We start from the raw sequence: 12,441 nt of genomic DNA on the forward strand, positions 1-12,441 counted from the left end.
ATGGTATGAGTTTGATCATGAATCAGGTAAAAATCTCATTATAAGATGACTTCAGAGGTCAAGAAACTGAGAAAACAGGTGAAAAAGATACACTTGTGAAAGACTTAAAAACTGAAGGGAAATTATTCTCTGTGTATACACCTAGAGTTGCAAAAGAAGAAAAAAATAAAACCTTTTTCTCATCTGTGCAGTTTTTGTAAAGAAAAAACTCTTAGCACTGACACTGATGGCATCAAGGTCAAGTGAAAACCAGGAATTTTATTTTTTTTTTACAGGTAGGGACAGGAATAAAACAACACAGGCCAGAGGTTCCCTCCTGTTTCTATAGACATGTTGAAATGGAGTATGAAATCAAATAGATAGATCTAATGATGGCATCATTATTCTTATCTATATTCTCCATTCATGTATAGTCTATGTAAAAGAATTTATCAACATCACACTATTTTCAGATAATATTAGCTATTTCTTAAACTGCTGCTTGGTCAATAGTGTCTAATGTGCTGTATCTAAAGTTCAAAGTGCCACCTGGTTGTTGCAAATAAGACCAAATTCCAGCAGTTCCTTGGTGGAACTCTGTTCTAGCCGGTTTGTTTTCAATAATTTCTTATTTAAGTTCAGTGTCAATAGCTTCCTTCCCTTTCATGAACCCCACAGAAAGAAATCATGGACTCCTCAGTGTCTGTAGCCCCCATACTGACACCTGATCTGTTCCATTGAGGCAGCTCTGGTACAGTCATGCACTGACCAAACAAAGCCTAGAATTGGTATAAACCTGTTTTTTCTTACACAGATTGAAGGATGTGTAACACAGATGCATCAAACAATTTATATTAAGCACACATTGCAGGTACTCCATCACAGCAGCTGGTCCTGAACCCCTGAGAAGGAATTTTATCACTGACATCACCGAGAGCAGGATTTGGCCTGTGTTTCTTGACACACAGTAATGCTGAAGATATATGTTGTTATATTATTGAATATTTTTTATCTTATCTCATGTAAGCTGACTAAACTAGGAGTTATTTATAGAGGCTAATTCACATTTTTACAGCATATGGATGTGCTTTTTGCCAGCTTTAGCACGAATACAGTTTATATTCATTAAGGCTGAGCTAGCTAATTAACCATAGACAGAATTAGTGAATAGCTTTCTAGTAATAGTACCTCAAGGTTGCCAATAATTTCATTTGGGATTTCACACTCTGCAGACTTCTGATCTTCAGCAGTGACACCAGCCACAGCATCTGCCTCGGAGGACTCTGCCTTTGGACAGGGCTCTTCCAGGCAATCCTCCTGATCAGACCCCTGGCAGCGACCACCCACAAGAAACACGCGAGTTAGAACATCATCCTGCCCTCCACCAGACCAAACAGCACCAGCCAAAGACATGCAGCAATACATGGAGCTGCTTTCGGGAAGTGCTGCTCTGACAGGGACCAGCAGTGTCTGTCTTGCACTGCCCAGGTTGGCAGAGAGGTCCTGAGGCAATGAAGTTACAAGGGGCGAGAGAGAGCCCAGAGGTGATGACTCAAATAAATGTCCTCTGCTGACTGATTAATGCATTAAAAGTAATTTAATTCAATCTTAGAAGAGAACACATGTTATGTTCTGGAGAATAAATGTCATCAGTGACTGGGCTCCAATGGGAATTCATAGGAAAATAGCTCACAAAAACCCCAAAATAAATTAAAAGGGACAAAACTCTACACCTGAGATTCTGTCACTGCAGCTGAGGAGGGAACTGCAGGTTGGTCAAGTTCAATCCCATCCTGCTGGTGCTAGGAAAAAAAAAGAAAAAAGAAAAAGAGTAATTCAGGTTTAATCATTACTCAGAGGTTTCTTGCAGATTTTTTAAAATGGAAATGAAATGGCTGGCAAGCAACAAAAAACAATACCTTTTCTGTTACTATCCAGGTGCTCAGAACTGGAAAGCATTCTGAAAATGATTATAGATCAGCTTTAATTTCTAGCTGCCTCTCAAGGGGCCCTCTTTATAATAGTTGGAAAGAACAGATGATTTTCATAATTTCATAACACTACAGCTTCTTACTCATGTGGATAATTACGTTTAGAAAACACGGTGCTTAGGTAACGTGCTGTCTTCCCAGTGCAAATTTGTCACCTCTGAACAGGGATCTTTTTGCAGTTTGGAATTGCAGGGCTCTACCAAAGGAGTCAGCTGGAGTAAAGCTGTAGTGACACTGCATCAAGTAAGGCCCTAAGAAAAATATTTTAATATGTGACTATAATTTAAGAGCTGCTAATGGTCCGAGTTTTGCTGCTTCATCAACTCACTCCTTTGCTGTGAACATGGGAACCTCACTGGTATTGTGCTGGTGTGTGAGCTGCAGCTCCAGGAATGCTCGGAGGGAATGGCTTTTCCCCCTCAGAGCAGCTGGATGAAGAACCTAGTGCATGTTCAGGTTCTCAGGAATGATGCAGAAGGCAGCCCTACATCCTCTAAAGGGACAAGGTTTTGTGTCCTATTTAAAAAAAAAAAAGGATGACAGAGAACATATGTGCCAAATAGGGCGAAAAAAGGCATATCTGAACAAGCAAGGAACAGGGAATAACACTGAAATTGTATGTTTGGGGCCTCTGCAAGGGGAAGTGCCCATCGAGAATACGAGGCAGATGTTCCAGTTCTGAGTCAGCGATTACAAACAGGATTTTGCTTGGATGGTGTAAGTAAACGACATTAATTCACATCAGGGTAATTGCAGCTCCCATAAATTAATTTCCTCATGCTTTTGAAATCATGGTTAGGTTGATATTTGGTTTTAGTTAGTTACTTGCTACAGTTACACATGCTGAAAATATTAAAGATTCTATACATCTACAGAAGTGATAGCAAAAATTGAAAATAAAAAGTGAGACCTAGCCACTTTATTGCATTAAAAATCTCTTTTGCAGTCCTAAAAGCTTTTCAGAACTTCTGTTTGGACATTGTCACTATCTTCAAGATTCCTTGTCATGTGTGAGCTCGCTAAAAAAGGCAAACAGTATCAGCCCATGTTTATAAGAACCCAAAAGGCTGACAGAAATATTTGGCAGATAATAAGTGAGGAGAAAAACAGGTTTATAGAAGTATTTTCCTCTATTGCTTGTAATTCAAATTTTCAGCACTGTGTTAGTGCCTTCAGACTCACAAAAGGAATAGCTAGAAAGTTTGGGGTTTGCAACAAAATTAAAAAGCTGAGTTAAACTGTATTTTTGCTAAAATAAAAAGATTCTTTGTTTTCAAATTCTATTTTTTTTTTAACTAGAGCTTTTTTGATTTAGCAGTTATATCCATTTTCTCTGATTTCTTACCTTATGTTTTCTTATTAAAATATTAGCTGAACTGGATGAGAATTCACAATTACTTTCTGCTTCCTTAAAGCACTATTTTTTGGTTAGTTAGTTACCTATTCACTCAAAATATTTTCTTTATTTAGGCTAAATCATTATTACATTTATTCCCTCTGGTCCAAATTTAAAAAAAAAAAAAAAGACCCAGTTTTTAGAATCAGTTCCAAGCTGATCAAACACGTTTTTGTAGCATGGATAAGATTTTCAGAGGTTCTGTTTTTTTAGAATAATATTTTTACTTCACTGCGTCTTTTTACAGAGAGCCATTCTTTAGTCATCTGTTCCATGTCTAATAATAACCCTTGGATCATTAAGAAATAACTAAATTACAGCAGAACTAGTCTCTTTAATGAGCCATAATAGTCCCAACATTCAGCCAAAAGTTTTTTTAAAAGACTGTGCAACTTCAGTGTAGAATATGAAGCATTTTGTTTAGTAATAACAAGTTTATGAGCAGCACTACAGTTTACAGCCAAAATATAGTGACCTAAAAATGCCATTCTGCATTGCTCCTTCCTATACATTGTGTCCTTAACAAGTCCAGGGGAAAATTAGAACGAATGAATTGTGGTGAGAGCCCGAAGCCAACAAACGTATTTAAATGAATCCTTCTGATGCAATACTTTCCTTTAAAAAACACAATTAAGTCTTTGTGTTTCCTTTGAACAAAACCTCATGCTTAATAGCACCAATGGCTCTGTAGTAAAATCTATTTAAAAACAGAGAAGGAGACACAGTAAGTTTTATACAGTTACAGTGGCTTTAAAAAAATGTTGCTGGTTTCTGAAGTCTGAGTAAATTTATGGTGAATTACTTCCACTGACCTACATTAAAAACTTCATCCTCCTTTTTTTAATTCCTGAAGATTTGTCATTATGTGAGCATTATTCACTATGACAAAGATGTATTACTCAAAGTGTCCTCTTGAATCAATATAACTATCGAAATGTGAGAAACAGTTTGGCAAGATGATAATGCCTTAAAATTAATTGGCAATATTTTCCTGCACACTGTGGTCCGGTGGGTCCACGGGAATTCAGACATAAAGGAATTGTGAGGCAATCGCACAAATGTAGCTGGCATATCAGTGTCAGCTGCTCTGAAAGAGCTGGAGGGAGAATTAAGCGCAATATTCCTACTAATTCCTGGGTGTGGTGGGGTGCCAAAAGGCCACTTGAACCCGGACAAGTTGGAGCAGGCTGGAGGCTGAGCTGACACCCAGCAGAGGTTGGTTGGGAAGTATTGTTCAGCATCACCTTCACTTTCCCACCCCAGTTATATCAGGCCAGCTGAGAACTGCAGGCACTGCTCTCCATGGACAGCCCCACGTCACAATTCCGCTCTGGAATTCTTTCTAGTACTAGTGTGCATAAAGAGACTGAAGTATAAAAAGTGTAGTGTTGTTCTGTACATAAACCCACATACTTTTCTTGTTGTTCACAGCTAGCAAATTGCCTTTTTACAAATGTAGGCAGAGAAAAGACAATAAAATAGTACACAGGAAAATTTCTAAAACAGGATAATGGCAGGAAAGAAGATTGGTAAAGCATTCTAATAGATGAGTTCCACAGATGTGGTAGTTATTACAAAATTAGCTTTGCATAACTTATCAATATACCATTACATTTCCCCCCAGATGTTATCTGTTACTTAAATTAATTTTGCTTAAGTTACTATTATTGCAGATTTTATCCACACTGTGTTTTATTATTTAAGTTTCTGTGGCATAAAACAAGCCCTGGCTGATAGCATTACTTTTAATAATATATATAAGAGGTTTTAGTATTATAGAAATGGCTGCTGGGTATATCTTAATAGTCATAGCACAGAACGTCTGCTCTCAAAATATTATGTAGATTAAAACCAGCTATTTACTTACACTCTAATTCAAGTCATTGGAAAGGTTTGCAGTTTTTATGTACATGGTATGAAAGGAAACAATCTACTCCAGGAATAAATATCAGAGTTTGGAAATTAGCAAAGCTAAGGTCAAGGTCAGTTTGGATTTACTAACATACTTGCTGAAAATGAGAATTTAGAGTTTATGTTTACTTATTTCATAAACGAGAAAAGAGACTGAGGGGGTGGTGCATTTGCCTCTAATACATGGCTTTTGTATCACAGAAACATTTTGAAACCACCTTCTAAGCTTAATATTATCTGAAATTCTGTACTCCTTTCCACACAGTCTTAACATAAATTCTCTGCAGTTAATCTTACCAAACATAGGAAAATAATTATTTATAAGGACTGGAAAAAAAAATCCCATGTTCAGCATGGGCCATTTCTAAAGCCTTGTAACATCTTTCAAAGCCTTTCCATGGATATGGATTTGATTTTATATGAATGACAGATGCATTTTAAAAAGGGAGTTCTTTGTGTGTTATTCTCTATATTCATATCACCTGCATAGTCTCTAGTTGTAGGCCACAGAATCCTGTGCTACCAGGGACCTCCACAGATTTCTCTCATGTGTATGTGAGATTTGCTATCAAACAAACTCTGTAACACAGGATTTACATTAGTTTGCTATTCATGCTGAGCTTGCCCAGCCACACACCTACAAATGTGCTGAATTTCAGCGGCTGGAACAAAAGGCGCTTACAAGAGATGGTTTGTTTAGGTGCCTGTATTTCATGTGGTTGGATTTGAATGAATACCTAATGGACAGAGATGCACTGACTCAAACCAGGCAGCCTTTTTTCATCCTTCCTCTTTAACCTGCCAGCGTATGCAAACACAACAAACCCACCCCACCTGCCTGCTGAGGCATCGCCCACCAGCGTTCCCACAGGAGGCTCCTGGGAGGCTGCCGGTACCTCTACAAATACATTGGCCATCCTATTTTGCAGCAACACTATACACAAGGATTTTAGGAAGCACTCAAAAATTTAATCCAGATTATTTGATCTCTGTGGTGTGACAAAGATGGCAGAGCTTCCTTCCAAACGCCCTCGCTGTATGCAATTGTATTAATATTAAAAGTAGAATTAAGATCAATGAGGGCCTAAAACTCTGCCTCTGAAGTATGTTCCCGAGTTGCTAATGATGCACATGGAAATTCTGTGTGCATGTTCCTGGGCAGGAGTTTTGAAAACACTATTCCTAAATGAGACAGAAGTTCAGTGAGTCAAAAGTAGGCATTATGCTCTTTTTCCTGCATTTCAAAATCTAAGTTAATATGTTTCAAAGAGAGTTTTCCATGTTCCTGAGCTGAGATGTGGATCGACTTTGTTGACAATACATTAGTAATTAATCTAGTCCAAAATAGCTATCTGAAGCAATTTGGTGCCTACATTGACAAAACAGGATCTCCTCCTCCCCCCAGGAAGCTGTAAATCAGTCAGTGACATCTGGCCTCAAGGACATCAGAGTCATCTGAAATGTGGTAATTTATATTAATGAACATCAATATTAATTTTTAAATAAAAAGAATTTGCTACTGCCGTTATGTTTACATAAGAAATATTATTTATAGCTTGTGTTCCTCCTTTCTTACATTTTGCCCATAAATTATTGTAAGGAAACACACTGTCACAGTTATAAATATTTTTCCTTGGAGTTAAAGCTTTTACATATCCTCTTACTGTTTTCAGTAACTATATGAGGGCAACAACCAGGATTTTCTTTCTACTCCAGGAACTGCTGCCAATTTTAATGCTTGACTGAGTAGAAAAGGGTGCTTCTACAAAAACAACCAAAGCCTTCCTCTCTAGAGATATCTAAATGCAGAATGCCCTTAATACCTAGATTCTGTAAGAATATCCTAACATACCAGAAACAAAAAAAAATACTGATTTTACTAGGCTGAAGTTGTCTTCTACTGCTTTTACCAAGCTTCCAGTTATTACTGCCAATTTTCAGATTATTTAGAAAGACAAAATAAAAGACATTAAAAAAAAAATCCTCAGTTGGCTTTTATGCTGAGGACACATCACTAAATGATTCACCTTGGAATGGTCACTCTAAATTCACATTGTATTTAGCATTGCCAAATCTCCTGGTGTTATGGGATTACAAGAGAATCTCAGCTTTCATTTAAAAATAAAGTTAGTGTCTAGCTCTTATGGTTGCAGAGCAAAGATTGAAAACATAAATCTTGAGAGCTCGAAAACTAGACTGCAAGGAAAAGGAACAAAACAACAATTATTTTTAAGTAACTCATGATTTTTTGGGGATCTGTCTCATTGTTTTAAATGCTCAAGGTTAATGAAAGCCTTTTAAAAATAATACATACAGATTTTGGGGAGGGGTGAAGCATTTTTTTTAGTTCTTGAAAGCGCAGCTCTTGCATGTCAGGGCTCTTCAAAGCACCAACCCCCACTTTCCACTTCAAGGGCACCCAGAAAACAAGGAAAGAGCAGGCAGCTCCTATTCTGGCTGTAGAATCATAACCAACAGGGATCTAAAGCCATTTAAAAAACCAAAAACCACAAACACCTTTCCCACAATAACCACCTATCTAGATCTACAAATATTTTTAAAAAATTGAGCCCCTTTTTATTATTCATGTGATCACATGAGAAAACCATAAAAGCGAGTTCTGTTGAACCCAGTGAACAACAGGCATTCCAATATTTTGGTGGCATCCACCTTATCAGGTTGGAGCTTTACATTTCCTTGTCGTACATCTCTTTTTCCAAGTAATTTAATCAGGAAAGATCTGATATGAATGCTGAAAATGCTATGAAAAAAAATTGTGAAAGCACACTTGGCCAGGTGCATCTCGGTACCTCTTTCTGGGACCAGGCTTCAAACATGTTATAAATACTTGCTGCAATTTCATACTCTCAGAAAACCAATTTGCATGAGAGCTTGTGCCTTTGGCAACAAAATGGCCTGTAAGAATTAAATTGCTTAGGGGGCTGGTATTCATCACACCTGCTTTGGGAGCTTTGTCAACCCCCTAAACTCCTCCTTGTAGGAAGTGCAAAGATGATTCCCTCTCCTGAGAGACAGTCAGAGCAAGTCAGACAAATTAAGAACCCAACAATCGCTTAATGTACCTGCCCTGGACCACAGCAGGCACAGCCTGCTACCTCCCCTTTCCCCTAGGGGAACCTAGGAAAGCTGGCTTCCTCACCCAGGCTCCCTGGTTTGCCTGGTGCTGGGAAATATGAAATATTCCTTTTTTTATTGAAATGATCGCTGTAGGGACTCAGCGAAGATTACGAGCACCAGACTATCCTGGACTGCTTTTTTCCAGGTGTTACAATATCTCACCAACTCTTACTGTTCCACAGGGCCTTAGGTCAGCTCTAAGACTACCAAAAAGGCAGACATGCCTGTTTCCAGCACGTGTGAATCTCCAGTGTCACCCATGCTGTGCACACACCAGTTAAAAGCAGCACGTGCTCCTGAAGCTGTGTGTTACTCCACCAAGTTTCTCCAAGTTCAGCAAGAACAGACTTAAGGCTTTATCCAAAGAGGATACACTGTACAGGAAAGAAAGGCACCAAGAAGATTCCAAAAACCTAGGAAAACTTAAAAAACTTCACCTTTTATAGCAAAAGGGGTTCAAGAAATGACTGGGAGCTCTTGCTGAGAAAGTCTGACAGCAGAAAACTAATTTTTGCTGTTGATACAGTAAAGCACAGTCACTGCCTGACGCTGGAACAGGTTCCACCTCCTGCCTTTGTCTGCCTCTGCTCTTGGACAGCCTTCCCTTCCTACCCACTTCCTCAGAAACCAGCCTTTTCTCCATCCAACACTGGTCATGGACAAGCCCCTCACACAACTGCCCCATGCTCTGTGCATTCTTTCAGTACCAAAAGCCAGAAGAACAAGGTCCCTCCGAACTCCTCTCAGACATCAGGTGCATTAGACGTGGATAGACTGGTCTATATTGATTCACCCCCAGCTGATGCTACAGAAAATAACTGCACTAACATTTAAAAGGTTGCATTAAAAAAAAAAAAAACAAGCCAACACAACCTAAGGAATATTGATCCAGAGCTAAGAGGAGGAAAAAAACTGCTCACACAATACAATACAATATAGATTTTTTTTTTTTAAAGTATGCCACATTAGAAAACTTTTCAGAATATATGGCCATATAAAAATGGGGAGCTTGTGTTCTTTGTTATTAGACCTAAAACATAAGGTCTTTGCCTGAGTGTGTAAGTTTCTGTTAAAACAACAATTTGTCCTGTGGACTGTAAATTCAATTACTGTTTTTATTGGAATCACATTTTGCTTTGGAAACAATCATGCAGAAAAACAACCAGTAACTTAGACATCTTAAAAACATCTCAAAACAGGCATGGCTCTGAGAACAAATCAGTTATGGTAATTCTTCTGCTGTGAACTGCAAGGTTTTTTAAATCCATTTCCATATTTTTAATTAACACCTAGTTAAAAAAAAAATCTTACTGTAGGTCATTTTAATCACAAATGGGAAAACAAATTTGTTTTATCAGAAAATTGATTCGACACTATTTTAGGGACTTATTTTTCATGTTTTTATCATAAAAATTAAGCTATTAACATACATTTCCCAATTTGGGAGTGCAGAAGCAAGCCAGTTTTTCTCTGAAATTTCAGAGTTACAGTTTTCAGTTACCTCTCTATGTGAAACTAGTCTATTTTAACACCAGAATATTTGATCAGCACACACAAAACCCCCACATAAGTCTAAGATACCGGTACTTCTCTACAACTCCATCTCTATATAACTTGGATCTAAGCAGCATTCTAACCACAGCCTGTTAGTCAAAAGAAACCACCACTCCTTCCTTACGTGACACTTGGATTTCATACCCCATTGCAAACAGGCTCTCCTTGTAACATCCGTGTTCATAAATCTGTTTATGCTGCCCCTCAGCCTGAGTGCCCGTGTTTGCTTTAGCTCTTCCTGCAACACTGTCATTCACCTTAAATAAAAACGCAGCTGTGGGTCTGGGCAGGGTTAGTCTGGTGAGTGCAAGAGTTAATCAAAGCTTTGCCTCGGCACAGCTTGGCTTGGTGGGTGATTTGAAATCTGGTACTAAAGTTTCCTCTTGGCAAACTGCCAAAGCCAACCACACCTTGGATGATGTGAGGTTGTTTTTGAGAAGGTAACATCTCCTTACAGAATATCTCCTCCCACTTTGACTTGGAAGGTTTCTGAGAACAGTCATTTCCATTTCTGTTGGGGCATGAAATGGTTTCTGCTGAAAAAGAGCATAAATCTCATTCTGCTTTGACTTGTTGGGAAGCTCATGACAAATCGTATAATCCACTGTGGATTTTTAGAATTTGTTCAAACAATGCATGAGAAGAAACAAACATTTCTACCCACTAATTTCTCTCCAATTAAAAACCAAACAAACAACACTCACTTAACTCCTTATCCCTTACAAATTCTGTTAACTACATCTTCTAGAAAATTACCACACACGCAAGTCACAGATCCAACAAAAATCTGACATTTGTTCAAAGGCTTCCACAGTCATACAGCATTCTAACACAAGTCAGAATCGAGAGCAAATGCTTCAAACTTTGAAATTAAAATCTTGAGTTGTCCATAGACTAAGTGAATCCAAAGCTGTACACTGCAGTCTTTCCTCTCCCTCCCTCATGCTTTGTCTTTCTGAGACTGTTCTACAAAAATAGGCAAAGAAAACGTGGTCATGAAATTTGCACACAGTTTGCCTGATGAGATAAGGATGACGTGTCCTTTTGATGGAAAAAAAAATGAAGCAATGATGTCAAAGGGTTTTATTTATTCCTTTCAGCAGTACCTATTCCCTGGCAACTTTCCTAAATAGCAATGTCATAAGTACCTAGAGGGAGCAAGCACCAAAGAGCAGCATCTTCTCTTGAGAACGCAGAGCCATACCCAGAAATACTTCCCTACCTATAGCAGGCTGTAATCCCTTGCTCCAGCTAGACAAAACGTCACATATCCCAGGTCCTTCTATCGTACGATTCTTTATTTTGATTTTAACATTGGCAGAATGTGAAGCAACGTTCACCCCTGTCACTGGGTTTGTGTTTTTATGTTGGCCAGAAATATTCACTTGTGCACCAAAACAGTCTTTCTCCAGCTGACACAGTCCACACAGACACACAGACACACACACATATATATATATACATACATATATCTGTAACTGCTAATCATTGTTTAAGCCTGGAAGGACCAAAGATAAACAAACAAAAAAAAACAAACCAGTTTTTTAAAGAAGGAGTCAATACCAAGAGCTGAAGAGAAAAGACTCTACTAGAGACCCTAAAGGGAAAAGACCTTACCAAGTATGATAGACAAATTTTCAGGAAAGTCCCTCTGCACACACTATCTTCATGTTTATAGGACTGACTAGTTTCAGTGTTCTTTGCAGATGTTCGTTGTATCATGTATACATCCTAATAAATCATACTGGATCCACAACTCCATGTGGAGGAAACAGAGCTGATAGGAGGTGCCTTTGAAAAACTTGGCCCCAGGACCAGAGACAGGTTATTATTCCGTGACAACAAATAATAGATATATTTCTCTCTCAGTGGTAAATTAGTCTCAAAGCAACACTCTCCATCAGAGAAAAGACCTTAAGGCGTTCTTATAATATAAGCAATAGCCAATTTGAACACTTTAACTGGATTTTTTTACAGCCCTAAAATTATTAAAATCATGAGCTTTAAATAATTATATTTCAACCACTGTTTTACTAGTTCTCTCCCTACCTTCTCTGATTTTAATTTTCTCACTTGTCAGCATGTCTTGGCAGTGAGAACAAGAAAGACCTCAAACCTTTGCTGATTGCTTTCCATGCAATCTGATTTCTATAAATTAGAAGTTGCTGATGGGGAAGCAGACAGCAGTACCCTTTGATCAAGATACACATCTTGATCTCTTTTATCATTTTTTAAAAAAACAATAATATTACAACAAAAAAAAAATCATCATACAAGCTTTTCGATCAAAGTGTGTCACTGTCTGCTTCCCAGTCAACATACTGCCAGTAAATTGGCGAGGTGCCCGGAACGCGCAGGCAGCAGCTGGTGGGTTTGATTACCATCTGTATAGCCACTAATGTAGAAAATATTGTGTCTCCATCTAGTGGGCATCTGCATTTCACAGGAAATCTGAAAATGGGTTGGAGCCTA

General features: G+C 38.3%; 1 protein-coding gene across 1 annotated transcript in view; it reads right to left on the reverse strand.

Moving 5' to 3' along the window:
- Positions 1-12,441, reverse strand: part of CABCOCO1 (ciliary associated calcium binding coiled-coil 1) — a 53,055-nt gene that overhangs the window by 4,361 nt on the left and 36,253 nt on the right. Inside the window, exons 7-8 of the mRNA XM_027694131.1 lie at positions 1,713-1,781; positions 1,168-1,308 (exon numbers count right to left, since the gene is read on the reverse strand). Coding sequence (XP_027549932.1) covers positions 1,168-1,308; positions 1,713-1,781 — 210 coding nt within the window. The remainder of the gene's footprint in view (positions 1-1,167; positions 1,309-1,712; positions 1,782-12,441) is intronic.

The sequence above is a fragment of the Neopelma chrysocephalum genome, unplaced genomic scaffold (assembly GCF_003984885.1).
Source record: "Neopelma chrysocephalum unplaced genomic scaffold, ASM398488v2 Primary Assembly neopelma1_96, whole genome shotgun sequence".
Taxonomy (NCBI): Eukaryota; Metazoa; Chordata; class Aves; order Passeriformes; family Pipridae; genus Neopelma; species Neopelma chrysocephalum.